Source organism: Leucoraja erinacea, chromosome 4, assembly GCF_028641065.1.
Source record: "Leucoraja erinacea ecotype New England chromosome 4, Leri_hhj_1, whole genome shotgun sequence".
In the NCBI taxonomy this organism is placed as follows: Eukaryota; Metazoa; Chordata; class Chondrichthyes; order Rajiformes; family Rajidae; genus Leucoraja; species Leucoraja erinaceus.
In genome coordinates this window covers 107,997,336-108,022,511 of record NC_073380.1, presented here as the reverse complement: position 1 = coordinate 108,022,511, position 25,176 = coordinate 107,997,336, and the positions used below count along the sequence as shown (strand labels likewise).

General features: G+C 42.3%; 1 protein-coding gene across 2 annotated transcripts in view; it reads right to left on the bottom strand.

Moving 5' to 3' along the window:
• The window catches only part of rims2a (regulating synaptic membrane exocytosis 2a), a 684,525-nt gene that overhangs the window by 152,368 nt on the left and 506,981 nt on the right, over positions 1 to 25,176 (bottom strand). For both annotated transcript variants that reach the window (XM_055634901.1, XM_055634902.1), the window contains 2 exons: positions 11,588 to 11,760; positions 9,325 to 9,735 (listed from right to left, as the gene is read on the bottom strand). In XM_055634901.1, coding sequence (XP_055490876.1) covers positions 9,325 to 9,735; positions 11,588 to 11,760 — 584 coding nt within the window. The remainder of the gene's footprint in view (positions 1 to 9,324; positions 9,736 to 11,587; positions 11,761 to 25,176) is intronic.

Here is a 25,176-nt window from a genome sequence, read left to right as displayed (position 1 = left end):
TCATGACAGTCCTGCCATCCCAGGGATCAATCTCGTGAACCTATGCTGCACTGCCTCAATCACAAGGATGCCCTTCCTCAAATTAGGAGACCAAAACTGTACACAATACTCTAGATGTGGTCTCACCAGAGCCCTATACAACTGCAGAAGAACCTCTTTACTCCTATACTGAAATCCTCTTGTTATGAAGGCCAACATTCCATTAGCTTTCTTCACTGCCTGCTGTACCTGCACGCCAACTTTCAGTGTTTAAGAAGGAACTATAGATGCTGGAAAATCGAAGGTACACACACTTTCAGTGACTGGTGTACAAGGACGCCCAGGTCTCGCTGCACCTCCCCCTTGCCTAACCTAACCCCATTGAGATAATAATCTGCCCCCTTAATTTTTGCGCCAAAGTGTCCTTTGCACACATAGGTCCTGTGTGCCTGACCTCACATATAGTAAGCACTCACAGAACTGAACCTGTGATTTTACTAAAATGCAGTTAGTGCTCACTGGACATTGAAGTCATGATAATAAGATAAAAGCACAAACTTGTACAAGTCTTACACCAGATTAAAAATAAACTGTAAATAGTGAACAGTATTCAAGTTAACCTTCAGTGTTCCTATCTAGAGCTTGTTATTGCTGTCTTCAGTAACTTTGATATTGAAATAAGCTTAAGGATTACAAACTCATTAAAAATGAAGTAATACGTACCTAAAACAATATGGAATATACTGTACAGGGAAATCCCGTTCTGCCCAACAAGTCTGTACTGGTGTTTATATCTGATGCAAGTCTCATTTGATTTATTTTCTCTCATCTCAACCTTTCAGAACAACTTTGAATTCTCTATGCACTCACAGACTAATCTAGTTTACTTTAGGAAGTATCTTAGATATATGCATCATTAACCTGCTGATTCACTTTCTAATCATTGTGAACAGTCTCTGCTTAATATACTCTAGGATGTGGATGAAATAGAACTGGTTACATTTTACACATCCACTCCCATTCATAATTTTAATTAATTCAATCATGTCGCTTCTATGTCAGAAGATTCCAATCTGTGCAATTATTCCCTGGTGATGATAGATTATTTTAATTGATATGGCTTCTTAAAAATATATAGTTACATATTAACAGTCTAAAGCAATATGGCAAAACACAAAAATGAGCAATTTACACCCAGAGTTGATTAATTCATTGGGGGCAACATGTTTTTCCATATTCGAGTGAAAACATTATAAACCGTTGTAGCAAGGAAACTGGGAATTTCTCAGTTCTCATTGGCAGACATTGCACAATACATACTTAATACCAAAATTAATTAGCTTTGACATTTAGATTATTGGCTGCAACATATATTTTAACATATCATTATAAAAGAAGTATTGTGAATGTTTTTTCTTTTTTATCACAAATGTTGTAACCACATTTTCAAGCATTTTCTCTCCTGACCCCTTAACCATTTTGTTGCTCACAGTGAAAAAACAGGCAATTATCCAATTCCTCAAAGAAGAAAATAAATCAATTATACATTTTGTTTTGAATAGATTTTCAAAACTATTGCTCCTACATTGTCCATTCAGTGGCACCAATGTTTTTCAATGGCACCTAATAAATATATCTGCTGGAGATACAGTGCGACGTTACTTTAGGTTTTTGGGGGGCACAATATGATGACATGGTGATCTCTGATCTAAAAGGTGACCACTTTTCATATTTGTAAATGCATCACCCTCAATGATAAAATGTAATGTAATGATCTACCGAGTTCGATCCTTACTACAATTGCTGTCTGTACAGAGTTTGTAAGTTCTCTCTGTGACCACATGGGGTTTCTCCAAATTCTCCAGTTTCCTCCCACGTTCCAAAGACGTGTAGTTTTGTGGGTCAATTGGCTTCTGTAACTTGTCCCTAGTGTGCAGGATAGAACAGGCAATCGCTGGACGGCATGGACTCGGTGGGCCAAAGTGCCAGTTTATATGCTATATCTCTATACTAACCTAAACTAAACTATCCTCTTGGTCTTAGTCTTTGTTCTGGAGATCTCCAGTAGATAAATAACTAGAATCATTTCCAATATTCTTTATGCTTTCACTGGTGCAATAACTCATTATGGGATAGGCAGGAGGTTTGATTACTCTGGGTGCTGAGCTGCCGTCAGGGACAGCTATTGTCCCTTTCATTTCCTACCCATCACATAGAGGTAAACTACCACAAATAATGCCGTAGAAAATCACAAACAAAATGTAAATGCTGTAAATTAAAAACAAAAATAGGAAGTGCTGGCAAAGCCCAGTCGGTCAGGCAGCATCCAGGAATGAGAACAAGAGGTTAGATCGGAGCGCTGGAGACCTGGGTTCGATCCCGACTACGGGTGCTGTCTGTACGGAGTTTGCACGTTCTCCCCGTGACCTGCGTGGGTTTTCTCCAAGATCTTTGGTTTCATACCACACCCCAAAGACGTGCAGGTTTGTAGGTTAATTGGCTTGCTAAATGTAAAAATTGTCCCTAGTGGGTGTAGGATAGTGTTAATGTGCAGGGATCGCTGGTCGGCATGGACCCGGTGGGCTGAAGGGCCTGTTTCCGCGCCGTATCTCTAAATTAACTAAATCCTGACCAAATGATAGGTATGTTGCAAAGCCTACCTGAAGCGTCGCTGAAAATCTGTCCCAGCCCGTGTGCGCGATTTTGGCGCTGTTTAGAGGGGGCGGGTTTAAAACGCGATTTTCACTAGGCTGTTCCAATCGAAGATGTTCAGCCTAGTAAATCATTAACGAAAAATCGCTGAAAGACCCCGTCGCAAAAGGTATTATTAGTTTTTATGGCCTTGTATAATAGTTATAATAGTTTAAAAATCACTCTCTAAACCCGCGACCTCACGCAACCACAGGGCCGCATGGAGCTGTATACAGAAGGTATGTAGCTTATTTTTACATTAAAAAGGGCTTCTTAAGAACCCTTTATACAAAGTTTACTATTGCGAGTAGCTCATTTTGGGCTCTTTATATCCCGCAGTATTTTTCTGGGCATTTGAGGGCACAAATCTACCGCAATGTGAACGTTCTAAACCAGCGCGTTCACAGGAACCCACTAGAAAGCTGATTTAAAATGGACTTTAATTTACAGCAATTGAACACTAAATTCCTTCCATTTGGCCTATAAATTAATGTAAATGAGATTTCAAAATCATGTTTTATTGTGAATTATTTATGAATATTATTTGGACACTTGGGCTATTTAAAAATGTTAATCATTTATTAAGAAATGGATAGATGTTTAGATCTAGTAATTGAAGTTTGAAATTAGCTACACTTGGGTAATTATATGCTTTAATTTCAGATCATCCAAGTAAGATTATTTTATATTTGTTTCAGAATGCTTCAATCTATGATAACTGAAAATTTCATTCAGTTCTCTTAATTTTTAAGAAGGTTATGGCCTTTTGACAGCACACGATCACAGCTTTTTTGTTATGTCCATAGAAAATCAATAGGGAACAAGATGCTAATTTCCGAGTATGAAAATGGCCATAACTTTTTAAATACTTGAGATATGAAAGTGAATTAGGTGTCAAATTAAACTTATTTTTATGCTTTATCTGATGGGATAAATTTGACTTGATTTTTTTTAATCTCAAAATTTTGTAACATTGCTACAAATTACTGTTTCCAGCATTTAAAAAATATATATTTATTGTTTATTTTACTACCTTTTTAATTTACTCTTTAAAAAAATAAATTGCAAACCCTTTTATTCTCCGAGGGAATTTACCTCTTTTATTTCCGCTGGAGTTTACAACCACGCCCCCAAGCCCCCTGCATAGAGAGCGACTTCTCCAGACTCCATGGTCATTGTTTTGGGGGATTTTAACAAGGCTAACCACAGGCGAGAGCTTCCAAAATACAGACATCACGTTACCTGCCCCACCAGAGGGGAGGGAACACTCGATCATTGTTATACTACAATCTAGAATGCATATCACTGTTCCCCTTGCGGCTGGGAACGGATTGAAACTGATCTGGGACTCTCGGATCATTGTTTAGTTCACCTTATTCCGACCGACAGGCAGAAACTAAAATCTGTCAAGCCTGTGGTCAGAGCAATGAAAAAGTGGACAAGCGAGGGCATTGAAAACCTACAGTCCTGCTTTGACTGCACTGATTAGAATGTATTCAGGGAAGCAACCCCAAGCCTCGATCAATATATAGACACTGTGACATTATATGTCAGCTTATGTGAGGACAGCTGCATTCCCACTAGGACCCGGATCAGGTTCAACAATGAGAAGCCTTGGTTTAGAAACATAGACATAGAAACATAGAAATTAGGTGCAGGAGTAGGCCATTCGGCCCTTCGAGCCTGCACCGCCATTCAATACGATCATGGCTGATCATCCAACTCAGTATCCCATACCTGCCTTCTCTCCATACCCTCTGATCCCCTTAGCCACAAGGGCCACATCTAACTCCCTCTTAAATATAGCCAATGAACTGGCCTCAACTACCCTCTGTGGCAGGGAGTTCCAGAGATTCACCACTCTCTGTGTGAAAAAAGTTCTCCTCATCTCGGTTTTAAAGGATTTCCCCCTTATCCTTAAGCTGTGACCCCTTGTCCTGGACTTCCCCAACATCGGGAACAATCTTTCTGCATCTAGCCTGTCCAACCCCTTAAGAATTTTGTAAGTTTCTATAAGATCCCCTCAGCAGCTCAGACATCTCCGCCAGTCTAAAGAGGAGGCCTACAGGAGCAGGGATGCAGACCTCTATAGGCAGGCCAAGTACAAGCTGAGAAGAGGAATCAGAGCTCCAAGGAAAGGTATTCTGAGAAGTTGAAGAGCAAGTTCTCAGATAATGACTCTTCTTCGGTGTAGAAGGGCTTGCAGGAAATCACGAGCTACAAGAGGAGGAAAATCCAACGCTCCTTGGACAATCGTCAGCTGACCAACGAACTGAACGAGTTCCACTGCAGGTTCGATGGACAGAAACATAACCCCGGTACCCTTTCCCTCCTTTCCCCACCCACTCCTCCCCAATCACCACTTCACACCTACTTAGAGCCTGACTCCAGTCTGTAAAGACTGGGTCCTCGTACACTACCCACACCCTCCTTGCTGCCCAACATCAGTTTGGCCACTTCTCCATCACTAACAATAGCAATTGAGGAGGTGGAAAAGCTTTTCAGGAGACAGAAAATCCGGAAATTTCCAGGACCGGTCAATGTTTCCCCCTCCAGCTTTGTGCCGAACAACTGGCACCAGTACAAGATACAAGATACATTTAATTGTCATTTGGACCCCTTGAGGTCCAAACGAAATGCCGTAGACATTTTCAATCAGTCCCTGCAAACCTGTACTGGCCCTGCCTGCTTCAAAGTCTCCACTATTGTTCCAGTAGCAAAAAAGGATTACAGGTTGTAATAACTACAGGCCTGTCGCACTGACCTCTATAGTAATGAAGACCCTTGGGTTGTGCTGGCCAAGCTGAAAAATATCACAAACCCATTGCAGGACTCCCTGCAGTTTGCACATCGGGCCAATAGATCAGTGGATGATGCAGTCAACCTGGGCCTGCACTTCATCCTACAGCACCTAGACTGCCAGGGGACCTATGCAAGGATTTTGTTTGTGGATTTTAGCTCTGCATTCAACACCATTGTGCCAGAGCTACTACACTCCGAACTTTCCAAGTTGACTTTGCCTGAACCCCTCTGTCAGTGGATCACCAACTTCCTGACAGACAGGAAGCAGCATGTGAGGCTGGGAAAGCACATCTCGGACCCGCAAACACTCATAGGAGCATAGGAGCAACGCAAGGCTGCGTATTCTCTCCTCTCCTCTACACCAACGACTGCACCTCCACTGACTCCTCTGTCCAGCTTCTCAAGTTTGCGGACGACACAACCCTGATTGGACTGATCCAGGATGGGGAGGAATCTGCCAACAGACAGGAAGTGTCACAGTTGGCGTCCTGGTGTCATGGCAACAACCTAGAGCTCAATGCTCTTAAGGCAGTGGAATTGATTGTAGACTTTAGGAGAGCTCCCCCTCAACTCACCCCACTCACCATCGACAACACCACAGTCACATCTATAGAGTCATTTAAGTTCCTGGGAACCATCATCTCCAGGGACCCACCATCGAAGGGATTTACTGGAGTCGCTGCCTCAAAAAGGCTGCCAGCACCATCAGAGACTCACACCACCCTGGCCATTCACTCATTTCACTCCTGCCACCGGGAAGAAGGTACAGGAGCCTGAAAACTGTAACGTCCAGGTTCAGGAACAGCTTTGACCCTACAGCCATCAGGCTATTAAACACTACAACCTCAAATAGCTCTGAACTACAATAGACTATCATTATTATTATTGCACTACTATTTGTTTGGTTTTTGTATGTGTGTGTGTGTATCTGTATGTGTGTATATATACACACTGAACTTTTTTTCTCTCTCGTTTATTTACAGTGTTTATATTGTTTACAGATTATATTGTTGACATATTATGTTGTGCTGCAGCAAGTAAGAATTTAATTGGTTTATCTGGGACATAACACAATAAAACACTCTTCTCTCTCTCTCTCTCTTGACTAGCTTCTCACAGCTCTCTTCAATCAGGCAATTTCCCAAAAGCCTTGAAAACTGCAGTTATTAAACCTCTTTTAAAAAAGCGGAGCCTAGATGCCTCTATTATTAACAACTATAGACCAATATCAAACCTATCTTTCATAAGTAAAATCATTGAGAAAGTTGTCCTCCAGCAACTTAATCACTTCCTGGCTTCAACTGGCTGCTACGACAACTTCCAGTCAGGATTTCGACCTCTTCATAGCACCGAGACCGCCCTTATTAAAGTTGTAAACGACATCCGTCTTAACACAGACTCTGGCAACATTTCAATATTAATGCTATTTAGACCTCAGTGCTGCATTCAACACTGTTGATCACTCAATACTTTTGGACAGGTTGGAAAAATGGGTGGGGCTCTCAGGCACAGTCTTAAGCTGGTTCAGGTCATATCTACAAGATAGGAACTATTTTGTTTCCATTGGCGACTTTGTATCAGAACCAACCAACGTGACGTGTGGAGTCCCGCAAGGTTCGATCTTAGGGCCCTCTTTATTCAACATCTACATGCTCCCACTAGGGCAAATCATGCAAAATAATAATATTGACCACCACTGCTATGCCGATGACACTCAAATCTATGTAGCGCTATCACCAAATGACTATCGCCCCATAGATCTGCTGTGCCAGTGCATTGAGCAAGTCAAAGACTGGATGTGCCAAAATTTCCTCCAACTAAATAAGGACAAAACGGAGATAATTGTTTTTGGTGCTAAAAAAGAAAGGCTTAAAGTAACCCAACACCTTCACTCTCTGTCCCTGAAAACTTCAAACAAAGCCAGAAATCTTGGGGTTATTATGGATTCAGATTTACATTTCGACAGTCACATCAAATCAGTAACAAAATCGGCCAACTATCACCTCATAAAACGTAGCAAGATTAAGAGGACTCATGTCAGCTCAACACTTAAAAAAACTTGTACATGCCTTTATTACTAGTAGGCTAGATTATTGTAACGGTCTCCTTGCAGGTCTTCTGAAAAAAACTGTCAGGCAGCTACAGCACGTTCAGAATGTTGTTGCTAGAGTTCTAACAAAGACCAAAAAATTTGAACGCATTACACCAATTCTTAAATCCTTATATTGGCTCCCTGTATGTCAGAGAATTGATTTCAAAATCTTGCTGCTCATCTATAAATCACTACATGGTTTAGGACCAAAGTATATCACTGACATGCTTCCACTATATAAGCCTTCTAGACCGCTAAGATCTTCTGAAACCAATCTGTTAGTGATTCCCAGAGTAAATACAAAACATGGGAAAGCAGGATTTAGTTACTATGCAACAAATAGCTGGAATAAACTTCCTGAAGATTTAAGACTTGCCTCAACTTTGACCACTTTTAAAACAAGACTGAAAACTTTTATGTTTACTTTAGCTTTCAGCTAAATCTTAACTATATTGCACTTCTAACTTTTGCACTTTTTATAATGCATTTTTAATTTTGCTTTTCTTTTCATTCTTCTATTTTATTTCATTTTATTATTTCATTTTATTGTATGACATGTTTTTAATGTGAAGCACTTTGAGTCTGCCTCGTGTATGAAATGTGCTATATAAATAAAGTTGCCTTGCCTTGCCTAGCTTAGAGTTTTTGAGTTAATTATTGTGCCTGTGCTTCCCCTATGAAAGAACTTTTCAATGATGCTTCCTACAACCTTTCAGACAGTGCACCACCTAACACCAACATACAACATCATGTATTATGGCATTTTAAAAGCAGCAAAAGGAAGCTGAGATGCTCACAAAAGTGTATTGCATGGTCATTACTGCCACCAGTTAGACAACATATGTATCTGTTTAGTATCACTTGTTAATAACAGCCAAAGGATAGTCATATACCTAGTCATCTCTGCCAGGTCCACCTAAACTGCCTTTGCATGACAGAAGTACAGGCAGTGACTTGCCTTCAAATTTCACTTCTGCCCTTGTGGGAAAACATCTTGTTCTAGTTGTTTTCATTAATAGTGTAGACAGGACTGGGATTCAGCAAATTGTGACCGAACAAGTGTCAGAATTTAGTGACGCAGGAAGCAGGGACACCAATCTTTTCTCTTGGTGTAACACATTTGTTTGGTTAAAAAGACACATTCATTATCAATATTAAATCAGCTTACAGTGATAAAGGCAGCAGGAAGCAAAATTCCCACAAGCAATTTGGACCTTTGATGATGATGATGATGATATTTTGTTGTCACCTTGATTAATTACTTTCCAAAGTCAATCATCTAGTTATCTGTGCTCTGTGGCCATTCCTGCCATTATAAGTTATTCTATTAGTCTAGAATTCTGATATTAGGTAGTGGGAAAGGATGGCGGTGAAATAAGAGGACATTTCTGAATGTTACATAAAAAGAATGGTTTTGTAAAAGTAGTCTCTGAGCTGTCTACAATCTTTAGTAAAAGTAATTCAACAGCATGATTTTTCAAAATGTTCCTAAATGTCCTTGCACATCATTAGTAACATTTACATTTGTCTGTCCAATCAAGATAAACTGCTGCATGTGACCATCAGCAAATAGTACAAAGGGACACAAACAGGAGAGATTGTTTGATGCCACATTAAATAACTAATTGTCACACAAATAGAAAATAATTGCTTGAGTCCACACAGAGGAGGGCGATGCGGGTACAGGGTTTGGATGGGGATTTGCTAAAGTCAACTCTAAGACTATGTAAACCAACTACATTGGGATTAGTTAAGTTTACCTGACATCATTTTCAGAGTATCGTCTTTGCAAATCCTCTTTTTTCCTTTGTATCTTCTCTGTCTCTTCCTCCCCCTCATCCTCCTCATCCTCTACATATTTCTCCTCCTCACATTTCTCTTGCTCACATTCCTCTTGTTCATATTTATCGTCCTCACATTCCTCTTGCCCACATTCCTCTTGCGCACATTCCTCTTGCCCACATTCCTCTTGCCCATATCCCTCTTGCTCTTCCTTTCTTTTTTCTAGCCCCAATTCCTCATTATCCTCTTTTTTCTCATTGAGGGGCAGAGCATCCACCTCCCTGTCTTTCTTTATATCCTCTTCCTCCTCTACCTCGCCCTCCAATTCTGCATCTTCCTCCTCTCCTCCTTCCCCTCCCTCTTTCTTCTCCTCTAATGCTTTTGACCGCCTGAAGATCAAAACACAAAATAATGGAGGCATGCAAAACAGAAAGGAGAAAAGGGTGAAATTAGTTACATTAAAAGGAATGAAAGATATCCAAATGGAGGAAAAAAACTGAAGTGAAACAAATGATCAAACTATGCAATAAAGTAACAATGTCAAGCATAAAATCACAAGAAGTTGAGAATAATTCTGAAATGAGGTCAACAATTTCTATATATATTTCTATACTAAATTTAACTAGAAAACAAATGAAAAATATTACATAAATACCATTACAATATTTTTGAATAACTTTGTATTTCAACAATAATAATTATAGTTATACACACCAATACAAAATATATACCAGCTATTGACTGGCAGTCTTGGTTTTTCATTAACGATTTAAAATGTTGATGCTTAACACAAACTTTCAAATGCATCAGTATATACGACAGGCTGTGGTCTGATGGAGCAGATCACAATCTTATTATAAAAGGAAACAGATCTGTATTTTTATGAAAGCAACAATTCATGATGAGAATGAAAATCCCATTAACCTTTCATTTTTAATTCTGCTCTGACCTTTAAAATATCTTGAATCCATGTCTTATTTTGTAATATGTGTTTGAAAGACATTATTAAGGAACTAAGAATACAGCAATATTTAACTAACTAAAAAAAACAACCTAATAAGGCTAATGGCAACAGTTAATTTGGGGGTGTTCAGGGAACCTTGAAAAGATTGATCACAGCAAATAGCTCTTGAATTGTAAATTCTTCGCTGGCATTGTGGAATGTGAAGAATTGAAGAGATGTTTTGCATTACTTTCTAACACTTCTATTGATATGTATTGTGGCCATGAACAACGGGTAGAGGATGGGTAGAACAGGTTTAACAAGGCACTACTTCTGTGCTTAAGGACTAATCTGTTACTGAACTGAATGCCTTTGCATTCTGTTGATTTATTTGTTCCATCCCAGAAAAAACACAATCTGTTCCTTCAGAAGAAAAAATACAAAGCACTTCTCATCATCACTCTTTCTCTTTAATTTCCCATCTATAATTAAGGTTCAGCAGTCAGGGGAAACACATGAATCTAAATAAATATTAAAATGCCTTTGCCCTGTTAGACTTCTGAATAATAACATGATAGCAACCTGCATAAATCAACATCTTAGGAATGGAGAATGTGGTGTTGCTGGTGATAGTGGGTTCAGGGCACGGGGAAAGAATAGAGATCTTTGTTTAGGCTGGTGGCAAATAAATTAGCAATATACTTCCTAATTAAGGAAATCTGGAATGCATTAAGTCTTCAACACAGGCAAGAGTGACTGGAAAAATATTTCATTATTTGTTTCACTATTTAGTTTACGTTTCCTAATAAGAGATCTTTGAAACGTTGGTTTGATTTACAATCTGGTTAACTATTGAATATGGAATATTAGTATCAGTATACTGTTTAAGTAATGAGATCCTGGGGAAATGTTGGCATCCAGAGTGGAGTACACTGGCAAATTTGGTGTTCTAAATTTGTAACGTATCGAATTCTGCATCAAATTGTGCCTCTGTGGAAATTCCAGTTTTATTCGGTAAATTGCTCTGAATAGCCGGTATAATCTAAAGAGTTTCAGCTCATCACAACAAGATGCTGGAAGAAGGCAACATTGTTCACCTCAAAGCTTATAAATAATGTTATAATTCTGAGGTCTTTGAAAGTTTGAAGTGATACTGTTTGTAAGCTGAAGCAACATTCTAAATACAAAATTATTTTACGGGGTATGAGTGAAAGCCCTTCACTAATTACATGGTTTAAATCTGAAATGGATTGATAGAACAATGTTCTGTGGAAGATAAAACCATCACTGGGCCTCACCTGATCTTCCTGGTTGTTCGAGGATGCTCAGACTGCACAGACATGTAACTTGTGCTGCTCATTCGTGAAGCACTACTTGTCCTTGAAACGGCAGACACATCACTGACATCGCTGTCGGATGATTTGTTGGAGATATTATCTGACCCTCGATGAGTGTCCCGTCCCAACCGATGCTATTAAAATGAAATTATATCAATGTTTTAATCATTATAACTCATCAAAGATAACACTGTTACTTATTCCAAAATTTAATTATTTGATGAAAAGACTACTTAAAGAAGAACTATGGTTGCAAGTATAAATTGAATCCTTGACTGGATGTTCTCATTTGCATTCATATGTTCCTCTAAAGATTTGTATTTTTATATCATGCTGATAATAATATTGAGTCTTATTTTAATAGATGAGGGAAATCCAAGGCTTGGATGAAAGGGCATCCATCTGACCTCAATGTGAACACGATCCATGAAATTTGACACCAAACTTAAGTGTTTCCTTCTATCTATAATGAGAAGTATCAAGTAACTGATTGCTTCTAAAGTGCCATCATCACAGCCAAAAGCGTTAATTTGACGCACTACACAATATATCAGAATATGGCTGAAGACCATGGGGCCCCCCAACACCCCAGATGTAATGCTTAAGAAAGGTGCCCCAGACATGCCAAATGTTTCTGGTATAGCAACACAATGTCATCTATCCAATAGAATACACAAGCCCAGTCCACCTAATGCAGGACAAATCAAAGCCATCAGTCTTCTCAATATCATCAGCAAAGCAAAGGAATATACTATCTCCAGTTGTTTAACTTACCATAAATTTGCTCACTAATACTCAGTTTATGTCGCACTAGGCCACAGCTCCAAGTTTAATTAAAACCTGGAATATAAGGAATGCAGTGTCCTGCCCTTGTGTAGCCAGAAACATTAAGTCAGCATTTAGCCCAAGATAGCCACAGAAGCCCAAGTTAAAATAAAGTTAGTCATAATCAAGGAAATAATTTTCTCCTTGCTGGAATTGAGTCAGCATGAAGAAAACAACGAAAGCCAATAGTGTAGGAAGAAACTGCAGATGCTGGTTTAAACCGAAGATAGACACAAAAATCTGGAGTAACTCAGCATGTAAGACAGCATCTCTGAAGGAAAGGAATAGGTGACATTTTGGGTCGAGACCCTTCTTCTGACCAATAAATTGAAGGCCAAGAGAATGATAAAACTTGTCAGGACAGGGTCGATGTTCACAATCTATTTTCCTTCTATGAAAAGATCAGAATATAGTATGTTTGCTGATTTTTCCTGAGGTACGTTTTGTCACAAGTCCTCAAATAATGAAGCAGGCTTGATCAATACAGTAACATTTGGTTACATAGAAACATAGAAATTAGGTGCAGGAGTAGGCCATTCGGCCCTTCGAGCCTGCACCGCCATTCAATATGATCATGGCTGATCATCCAACTCAGTATCCCGTACCTGCCTTCTCTCCATACCTCCTGATCCCCTTAGCCACAAGGGCCACATCTAACTCCCTCTTAAATATAGCCAATGAACTGGCCTCAACTACCCTCTGTGGCAGAGAGTTCCAGAGATTCACCACTCTCTGCGTGAAAAAAGTTCTTCTCATCTCGGTTTTAAAGGATTTCCCCTTTATCCTTAAGCTGTGACCCCTTGTCCTGGACTTCCCTAACATCGGGAACAATCTTCCTGCATCTAGCCTGTCCAACCCCTTAAGAATTTTGTAAGTTTCTATAAGATCCCCTCTCAATCTTCTAAATTCTAGAGAGTATAAACCAAGTCTATCCAGTCTTTCTTCATAAGACAGTCCTGACATCCCAGGAATCCGTCTGGTGAACCGTCTCTGCACTCCCTCTATGGCAATAATGTCCTTCCTCAGATTTGGAGACTAAAACTGTACGCAATACTCCAGGTGTGGTCTCACCAAGACCCTGTACAACTGCAGTAGAACCTCTCTGCTCCTATACTCAAATCCTTTTGCAATGAAAGCTAACATACCATTCGCTTTCTTTACTGCCTGCTGCACCTGCATGCCTACCTTCAATGGCTGGTGTACCATGACACCCAGGTCTCGCTGCATCTCCCCCTTTCCCAATCGGCCACCATTTAGATAATAGTCTGCTTTCCTATTTTTGCCACCAAAATGGATAACCTCACATTTATCCACATTATACTGCATCTGCCAAACATTTGCCCACTCACCCAGCCTATCCAAGTCACCCTGCAGTCTCCTAGCATCCTCCTCACAGCTAACACTGCCCCCCAGCTTAGTGTCATCCGCAAACTTGGAGATATTGCCTTCAATTCCCTCATCCAGATCATTAATATATATTGTAAATAGCTGGGGTCCCAGTACTGAGCCTTGGGGTACCCCACTAGTCACTGCCTGCCATTGTGAAAAGGACCCGTTTACTCCTACTCTTTGCTTCCTGTTTGCCAGCCAGTTCTCTATCCACATCAATACTGAACCCCCAATGCCTTGTGCTTTAAGTTTGTATACTAATTTCTTATGTGGGACCTTGTCGAAAGCCTTCTGGAAGTCCAGATACACCACATCCACTGGTTCTCCCCTATCCACGCTACTAGTTACATCCTCGAAGCGGTTACACTTGCACCAAACTAATGTATCAATATATGTTTGCATTACACAACAGCCAGGCGGTGACTATATTCATGGATAATCTATGCATTCATTCTGGACATTTAGTGGAAATGCCATAACTGACCCCTTGATCATCCACACATTGAAGTTCACTATGAATTGGAAATTTCAGTAGATCCGCTTTTGGTCAGAAGCTAAATTGTGTGCATTGATTGTCTCATCTACTCTCACTTCACAAAATCTTCCATCGTTTACATGGTAAAAACCCAGCATCATAATTGTAACTCTGCATCTGTTTAGATGAGTGCTTCCCAAACTTTTTAGAGCCAGTAGCTCTATAAAAAACATTATTCAAAATAACGTTTTGCACGAACCATTAAGGAAGGTAATAACATAATAAAATTAAATACAGTAACAATTAATTACATATTTATTCAAAATTCAATTACAACATTTTAGTTAAATTAACTTAGTAAAATTGCTGAACTTGATCCAATGGTAGCAACATTTCATAGTCTGATAGTCATTTAGCAAAAGTCTTAGATACCACATTTACAGTAGTAACTACTTCACTGGTCAGTAAAGTGTCAACGTGCTGGATGGGTTTGATGAAGTGATACCAATTTTCCAGCTTTGAAAATGTGTAAGAAATACTATTTTGCAAAACAGTGTGTGCTTTTGGAGAGAAGATCAGTGGAGTGCAACTGGTCATTGGCAGAACAATCACCCTGTAGACATGTCAAGGGCATACTGACACCTCTCTTGCCCAATGTCCCACCCCCTCCCCCTTGTCTCTTACTGCCCCCCTAGGTAATCCCACAGTCCCCCCCAAGATGGCAGGACTGCCCACTTTGGGAACCATTAGCCTATATGAATGGACATTGAACATTCAAGAAACTTGTCAACATTCCTTCAAAGCATTTATTTTCCTCTCCTGAACTGCAACCTTGATGTGGAGGAGAGGCTTGTGTACTCCAGTGATCCTGAGAGCTGGCGGATGGGGTTTCATATCCCTGGCAGGTTCATCCAAACCGGACAGGTCTCGGGTGAGGAGGCAGACAAAGCTGTCCCTAGTCCTCCAAGCTGTCCCTAGTCCTCCCCTCAATAACTTCGAGTTCGACTCCTCCCACTTCCTCCAAATACAAGGTGTAGCTATGGGCACACGCATGGGCCCCAGCTATGCCTGCCTATTTGTAGGTTACGTCGAGCAATCCTTGTTCAATACATACCAGGGCCCCATCCCCAACCTCTACCTCCGCTACATCGACGACTGCTTTGGTGCCACCTCCTGCACCCGCACACAACTGACTGACTTCATCCACTTCACCACTAATTTCCACCCGGCACTGAAATACACCTGGACCATCTCCGACACTTCCCTACCATTCCTTGACCTCACTATCTCCATTGCAGGTGATAGACTTATAACCGACATACACTATAAACCCACTGACTCCCATGGCTATCTGGACTACACTTCTTCCCACCCTGCTTCCTGTAAGGACTCCATCCCCTACTCCCAATTCCTCCGTCTACGCCGCATCTGCTCCACGGATGAGGCGTTCCACACCAGGACATCTGAAATGTCCTCACTATTCAGGGAACGGGGGTTCCCCTCCTCCACCATAAATGAGGCTCGCACCAGGGTCTCTTCCATACCCCGCAACACTGCTCTCTCTCCCCATCCCCGCACTCGCAACAAGGGCCGAGTCCCCCTAGTCCTCACCTTTCACCCCACCAGCCATCACATATAAAAAATAATCCTCCGTCAGTTTCGCCACCTCCAACGTGACCCCACTACTAGCCACATCTTCCCATCTCCCCCCATATCTGCCTTCCGCAAAGACCGCTCCCTCCATAACTCCCTTGTCAATTCTTCCCTTCCCTCTCGGTCCACCCCCTCCCCGGGCACTTTCCCTTGCGGCCGCAGGAGATGCAACACTTGTCCCTTTACCTCCCCCCTCAACTCCGTTCAGGGACCCAAGCAATCGTTCCAGGTGCGACAGAGGTTTACCTGCATCTCTTCCAACCTCATCTATTGCGTCCGCTGCTCTAGATGTCAGCAGATCTATATCGGTGAGACCAAGCGGAGGTTGGGCGATCGTTTCGCCGAACACCTCCGCTCGGTCCGCAATAACCTAGCTGACCTCCCGGTGGCTCAGCACTTCAACTCCCCCTCCCACTCCGCCTCCGACCTCTCTGTCCTGGGTCTCCTCCATGGCCACAGCGAGCAGCACCGGAAATTGGAGGAACAGCACCTCATATTCCGTTTGGGGAGTCTGCACCCCGGGGGCATGAACATCGACTTCTCCCAATTCTGTTAGTCCTTGCTGTCTCCTCCCCTTCCTCAGCTCCCCTGCTGTCTCCTCCCACCCTCCAGCCTTCCGGCTACTCCTCCTTTTCCCTTTCTTGTCCCCACCCACCCCCACCCCTGATCAGTCTGAAGAAGGGTTTCGGCCCGAAACGTTGCCTATTTCCTTCGCTCCATAGATGCTGCTGCACCCGCTGAGTTTCTCCAGCTTTTCTGTGTAACCTCCAGGTTGAGGGTTGGGCGTGGGGTTAACTACCCCACCCTGAAAAAAAGTCTGAGTTACAGAAACTTTGATGAATGAAAACCAAATGACACACTTGGTTGAAGAAGGTGCCCCAGTGATGGGGAACATGGCGCTTACCAGCCAAACCCGCAAAGGCACTGGGAAGCTGACACACCTTCTGACGTCAAATAATCAATCCTTGTGGGGACTTGGAACTTTCAAACCATGTTCCAGGCTGGTAAGGTTGCCACAATTGCCAACAAAATGGTGCACTATAATCGCTTAGTCCTGGGCGGTGATCCGGTAGGCGGCGCGGCTCTGGCCAGCAGCGGCCTCTGCAGCCTGTCCGCGTTTTTTATTATTTTTTGTCTGTGTTTTTATTATTTTATGTTGGGGTGTGTGTGTGTGGGGGGATGGGGGTGGGGTGGGAGGGGGGGGGGGGAACTTTTGAAATCTCTCCCTGCACTGGAGACCCGACCTTTTTCTCGTCGGGTCTCAGGTGTCGTTGAGGCCGCAACGTGGAGCGGCCTCCAACAGGAAGAAGCCGGGGACTCTGGTGCCGACTCACCGTTGCCGTCGCGGAGCTGGCCGAGTCCGGAGCGGGTGGAGCGGTGGAGGAGCGCTGCTGCTGCTGCTGCTGCCGCTGCTGCTGCTGCTGCCGATGCCGCTGCTGCTACTGCGGGTCTGTGGACGGCGGCACCGGGAGCCCGCGGGTCCCTGGAGGGAGACCGCTTTGGGGGGCTCCTGCAACGGCGAATTCTCCCGCCCGTGTTGCGGGGTTGAAGAGCTCCTGGAGCGGGGCCTGACACCACTGCCCCGCGCGGCTGGAATGGCCGCGGGACTTTGCGAGCGCACACCGGGGGCTCCAACACCAAGACCCGGTGTGCGACCTCGCACCACCCGGCGGGCTTCAATGGCCGCGGGACAATCGCCATCGCCAGCCGGGGGCTTTGTCTTTGACTCTGACATCGGGGGGGGGGGGGGGGAGAGTGCAGTGGAGAGATAAGTTTTTTTGGCCTCCATCACAGCTATGTGATGGATGTTTATGTAAAATGTAATTATGTTGTGTCTGGGGTTTATTTGTGTGTAATGTATGGCTGCAGAAACGGCATTTCGTTTGGACCTCCAGGGGTCCAAATGACAATTAAATTGACTCTTGACTCTTTTGACTCTCTTGACTCTCTTGACTCTCTTGACTCTCTTGACTCTTGGCTTGGCTGAAACAAGATGGACACAGTCAGGGGAGATCAAATTGGTCAGCGGGCAGTCCATTATCTACTCCATACAGGAAGAAGAATCATAGAGAGGGAGTGGCCATCATGATGATGAAGGACGCTAGAAAGGTTCTAACGGCATGGGAACCTCACCAGCTCTCGCCTCATCTCCCCAACCTTCAAAGCCCACATAATCCAATTTTATGCACTCATCAATGATGCAGAGGATGAGTTAAAGGCAGGTTCTATGATAGCTGGAACCTCCAACTTGGTAGTATTGGAGGCTCAGAGGCCACATTATCCTGATGAGTGACTTCAACGCTAAGGTTGGAGGCCAAAATGAGGGATATGAGGCAGTAATGCGAAAGCATGGAGTGGGGAAAATGAATGAAAATGGCAAGGTGTTTGCTGAGACCCGTATTAACAATAATCTAGTAATTGGGGGAAGTGTAGTTCCTCATAAACAATCTACAAAACAACTTGGGTGTCATCAGATCATGTCACATAAAACCAAATTGACCACATCTGGATGGAATTGAATTAGCAAAAGACTGCATACTGTAATGGTGTTAAGTTCAAGAAAAGTCGAGATTAATCATAGATACATAGAAAATAGGCCCTTCAAGCCAGCACTGCCATTCATTGTGATCATGGCTGATCGTCCCCCATCAATAACCCGTGCCTGCCTTCTCCCCATACCCCTTGACTCCACTAGCCCCTAGAGCTCTATCTATTTAACTCTCTCTTAAATCCATCCAGTGACTTGGCCTCCACTGCCCTCTGTGGCAGGGAATTCCATAAATTCACAACTCTCTGGGTGAAAACGTTTTTTTCTCACCTCAATCTTAAATGACCTCCCCTTTATTTTAAGGCTGTGGCCCCTGGTTCTGGACTCACCCAACATTGGGAACAATTTTCCTGCATCTAGCTTGTCCATCTAGCTTGAACATTTTTCCTGCATCTAGCTTGTCCATGGACTAACAATCATCCATGTTGTCGTAAATGCTTCATCTTTATAATCTGTAATTAATCACTCAACTCTGTCATCGTTGAAGGAAATTGTCATGAAGTCTTTTCCTCATTTTAGTTATTCCGTAACTGGATGTTGCAGAATTTCAGGACAATGATCTGATACATTAGCCATGGTTTCAATTAGCTCTGTCCATAAATGTCACTTTAAATTTCCTAATTCCATGGCAGTTACTAACTCAATCGTCAAAGGTGGACTAATGATTAGTCCTGGAGTGGCCATCCTAAACTTTCCCTTCTTGGTTTTGCATCCATATTGTCATGTTTCACGTGACAATTTCTGTGTATGTGTAAGGTTTTCTACTCCTTCTGATGTTGCATAAAAGGACTGCAAGTCATTTATGCCAAAGCAACTGGTGGTACACAAGCAGTAGAAGTTAAAATAATTGAGAGCTCCCAAATGTTTGTAGAGCAGAAAGTATGGAGGAATGAGGTTATGTAGCACGTATAAGAGATTTTAACTGAAAAAAGATATTCTGTTTTTGACATGAACAAACCCAGTAGTGCCAGATACAGAAAATGGTACTTTAGTTTAGAGATATAGTGCAGAAACAGGCCCTTCAGCCCACCGGGTCCCTGCTGATCAGTGATCCTCACATATCAACACTGTCCTTGGTAGACAAAAGAGCTGGAGAAACTCAGCGGGTGCGGCAGCATCTATGGAGCAAAGGAAACAGGCAACGTTTCAGGCTGGAACCCTTCCTCAGACCGATGCAGGGTGGGGGCAGGAAGAAGAAAGGAAGAGGAGGAGCCAGAGGGCTGAGGAAGAGCTGGGAAGGGGAGGAGACAGCAAGGGCTACCGGAAATTGAAGTCAAAAGGCCGCTGGGGTGCAGACTGCCCAAGTGGAATACGAGTTGCTGCTCCTCCAATTTCCGGTGATGCTCACTCTGGCCATGAAGGAGGCCAGCATCTGCAGTTCCTTCTTGAACATTAACACTGTCCTACACACACTAGGGGCAATTTTTATATTTATCAAGCCAATTTACCTTTACCTTTTTGGTGTGTGGGAGGAAACCGAAGATCTCAGAGAAAACCCACGCAGGTCACGGAGAGAATGTACAAACTCCGTACAGACAGCACCTGTAGTCGGGATCAAACCTGGGTCTCCAGAGCTGCATTCGCAGTAAGGCAGCAACTCTACCATTGCGCCACCGTGCCACACTTACTCTAAGCCATAAAATGCCAACTTGCCAACTTGCTTGAAAAAAAAAACAAATAACGTGGCAGAGAACTTTAAAATGATGAAAGATTTACATACAGAGTTGCTGAGAGAATGCTTCCTTTATGAGGAAGATGACCAGTGCCCATCAAGGAAGGTTACGCACCAAGAAATCCATTAAGATTAGAAGTACGATGTGTTCACTGAGGGATTTGATTCAAAAAAAAGGAAAAGAGAAAATGAGAATGAAAAGTAATGAAATAGATGGAAAGACAGAGGCATAAGTAGGGGGGAATAAATTTATATACAAATAATTTCTTCAGCTTGTTGAAAAGCAATACTGAAAATTTGACAAGGTACTTCAACAAACGCCTGTTGGAAACCCAAATATGTGATATCAGTTGCAATGTCCTCATTCATTCTCTCTGCAAGTCTGTGCGGACATCCACTAATTCAACCATTCAAGGCCAGGTGACTGTTAGTTTTATTCCACGTCCCTGATTTTAAAAGCTTCCCAGATATTTAAACTAAATTGACTGGGCTGTAGTTTCTATATTTTTTTCTTCCCCTTGGAAAAAGGGGTAGAACATTTATTATTCTCCATTCCTCTTGCAGCATCTCTGTGATGACCGAGCTCTGTATCTGCAATATATTTCTTCACATTCCTCAGCAATCTAGGATGCAGCCTATTAAGTTTTGGTGGCGTACCTTCTGTTAAGTATAGATAGTCTTTCAAGAACTTCTCCTTATTTATTTTTTCACCATAGATCTCAGATACCTCCCTTTTACTATGATCAGGTTTAATGGAGAGTGAAGGTGGGCATGACAGCAGCAGATGCCATCTTTGCAAACCTGTGTCGCTAGATTACATATGCGCCAAACAATAAAACCATACAACAGACAGGCCCATGTAATCTCAAAATCAATATACCAGATCAAAGTTTAGATGTTCAGAATAACATTTGTGCCAGACAAGTGCCAGGCAATGACCACATCCTACAATATAGTCCAACAAATTACATCTGCTGTTCAATGTCCTAACTTTCATCAGATCCCTCACCATCATTATCCTATGGTTCATCACCCATTACAACCATGACTGAACAAGACACGTAATTGCAAGAGGTACAAGAACAGATTACATGCTGAGGTCTTTACATTAAATTACTTCTCTCCTGCCTCAGAGAAATAGCAATTCAGCTGTGTGATGAAGTATTTGATCAGCCTTGATCTAAAACACTGAAACTTGATACAATCCAGAAAAAATCTTGATTAGCCATCATCAACATGGCAGATGCCTTCCTGGAGGCTGACATCTACTCTTTGTTTTCTTGAATAAAGCAAATGGCATGTTGGCCTTCATAGTGAGTGGATTTAAGTATTGGAGCAAGGAGGTCCTCCTGTTGTACAGGGTCCTGGTGAGACAGCACCTGCAGTATTGTGTGTAATTTTGGTCTCCTAATTTGAGGAAGGACATTCTTACTATTGAGGGAGTACAGCGTAGGTTCACCAGGTTAATTCCAGGGATGGCGGGACTGACATATGATGAAAGAACGTGTCGACTGGACTTGTATTCATTAGAATTGAGAAAGATGAGAGGGGATCTTATAGGAACATATAAAATTCTTAAGGGAATGGGCAGGCTAGATGCAGGAAAAATGTTCCCCAGTTGGGGAGTCCAGAACCAGGAGTCACAATTTAAGAATAAGGTGTAAGCTATTTAGGACTGAGATGAGGAAATTCTTTTTCACCCAGAGAGTTGTGAATCTGTGGAATTCTCTGCCACAGAAGGCAGTAGATGCCAATTCACTGGATGTTTTCAAGAGAAAGTTAGATTTTGCTATTGGGGCTAATGAAAACAAGGGATATGGGGGAAAAAAACAGCTACAGGTTATTGATTTTGGACGATCAGCCATGATCATATTGAATTGCGGTGCTGGCTGAAAGGGCCGAATGGCACCTGTATTCTATGTTTCTTTGAAATCCATTGTTGTCCATTTACCGCTGCTGGGTGCAAATCCTGAAACATTTCCACCCAATATTAATTGAGAAGGACTGCAACAGCTCATAAAGGTAGCTCAATAAATTCCTTTTCAAGGAACATTATGAATGGGAATAAATGCCAGAAATGCTCGCACCCCATAAATTAATGATAAAATAAAAATAACCTTTCATAATAAGTACAAATGCAAGGAACTCATTAACCATTCTCAATGCTTCAATTTAATTCCCTGATTGGCCACATTCCTATTCTTTATTCTTATTTAGTTAAACGTTCAGGTTCCCTTTTCTCTGTCATTTTTCAATGATCTTTGCCCTTCTTATTTTTTCTTTGATTGCCCTTATGAGCCTTCTATATTCAGCCTGGTTGTCTCTTCCTTCATTAACTTAGCACTAATCATAAGCCACCCCCTACCCTCAACCTAAATTATATGTTTCATCATTTAAATACGCTGACATTGATTATCCTGATGTTCCACATTGAGGGAATGTACTTACATTGTATCTAAACTTACTCATTGTAAAGATTGTCTGTTGAACAATACTGATTTTGCCTATCGATCACTGATTCCAATTTACCCAAGTGATCTATTTAGAAGGCACTCAAGTACTACTCCCGATTGTTTCTCATGATTTTCAACAACCAACCTTAAATCACTCAACACCTCCATCCCCCACCAGGAGGTTCTGAAAGCCCTCCATTTCTTCCTCGACCGCAGATCCAACCAATCCCCGTCTACCAATACTCTCCTCTGCCATGCGGAGCAGCTCCTTACCCTCAACAACTTTTTCTTTGACTTCTCCCATTTCCTCCAAACCCAAGGCCTAGCTATGGGCACGTGCATGGGCCCCCAGCTATGCTTGCCTCTTTGTCGGGTTGTTGGTTCCCCTCTTCGACTATAGATGAGGCACCAGGGTCTCCTCTATGTCCCATAGCTCCACTCTCACTCCCCATTCACCCACTCGTAACAAGGAGAGTCCCCCTTGTCCTCACCTTCCACCCTACCACCCGTCACTTACAAAAGATAATCCTCCGACATTTTGGCCATCTCCAACAAGATCCCACCACTGGCCACATCTTCCCATCTCCTCCCCTTTAGGCTTTCCCCAGAGACCTCTCCCTCCGTAACTCCCTGGTCAATTCGTCCCTTCCCACCCAAACCACCCTCTCCCCTGGTACTTTCCCTTGCAACCGCAGGAAATGCTACATTCGTTGTCTTACGTACCCCCCTGGACTCCATCCAAGGACCCAAGCCGTCTTTCCAGGTGAGGCAGAGGTTCACCTGCACCTCCTCCAACCTCATCTATTGCATCCGCTGTTAACTGCTCTACATCGGTGAGACCAAGCGCAGGCTTGGTGATCGTTTCCCCCAACACCTCCGCTCAGTTCGCATTAACCAACCTGATCTCCCGGTGGCTCAGCACTTCCAACTCCCCCTCCCATTCTGAATCCGACCTTATTTTCCTGGCCCTCCTCCATGGCCAGAATGAGACACACCGCAAATTGTAGGAACAGCACCTCATATATAGCTCGAGTGAGATGGCCAAAAATCACAGCCGTAAGTGGCAGCGTTTTTTCTAAAATCAATATACAGAACAACATGAAGTGGTCAAGATCAGACTTTTAGTAATATAGATATTAATATTCTACGTGAAAAAATATCATCAGCCCAATAATACATAATTCTTTGATGGGATAGGAATATATTGATTGAGAAAGTTCTCCTGAATACACTTTAGAAATTCTTCCCTTTCCTTTTTTATGTTCGGAATTATTTTTATCATTGTTCGATGGTTCCTAGGCTACTCTGTAATACGGCCATTTTTGTCTATTCTACCAGCTGGCATCTTGCAAAACAGTCCAGTTGAGCAATCTGTAGTTTATCTAACAATTCAGCTAAAGCAGGTAAACTAGCTGTCCTTAAAAGTACTGAGAGAACCTCCCACAAAAATGAAAGAGTGGAAAGCATTTATGAGCTTCAGCAGTAGGCAGTTAATGGAACATGGAACGAGAGAATACAACTTTTGCAGAGGAGGTAGGAGAGAAATGGAAAGGGCAAAATAGAATATCTCTGATAAGATGAGGATAGTGTTGCTGTGGGGGTAAACTGTAGATGGTACTTATCTTCAAGGCAACCCTGGCATACGCTAGCAAGCATATTCTTTGTACTATGCATCCACCCCTCACCCTTCCCTCCAATCTTCTCTGCAATTTTAAAATAACTATTTTTTATTTGTTTCATAATTCTGATATAGTATCTTTCCTGAAATCTCTATACTTAACTAAAACTCTCATCTTGTCCTCTTCCGGTTTGCGTTGTTTTTACATTTGCGCAAAAAACAGTACCCGATAGCGCTATGATTTTTCGCCATCTTACTCACCGTTTTCCTGTGCTGCAAGTGCACCAAGTTTTGTTCCGATGTCAATTGGATTAAAGAAACTCCCAAGGCTTTTATATGCACATTAAAAACAAGAGAGTAACCAGGGAGAAGGAAGGATTGTTCAAGGATAAAGGCGGGTGCTTGGAACACACTTCCAGGAGTGCTCATGGAAGCAGAAACAATAGTGGCATTTAAGAGGCTTTTAGCTAGGTGCACGAATACGTAGGGAGAAGACAGATATGGATCATGTGCTGGCAGAGAGGAATTTGTTTAATTTGGGTTCATGCTCAGCACGGACATTGTAGGCTGAAGGGCCTGTTTCTGTGCTGTGCTATACCGTTCCATGTTCTATTCTCTGCATGAGTGGAGGAATACAATTAGTTTTACAATGTCGGACTCCTCCTTTTGTAATACTGTAACCACCAATTTAAACCAGTAAAGCTTTCCAATTTGTCCCCACCAAGGGACAGTCAATTCAGCCTAAAAGCTGTTTATGTTGCTAAACAATGAAAGATGGTGGGTGAAATGATGCAAACCCTCGCATTTAGTCTTCCAAATAATGTACAACTATGTACAGACCGATAAATGTGTACCAATCAGATAGCTTGCTCTTAGCAGCAATATAGGGTAGATGTTATCTCTGTGTAGTTTAACAT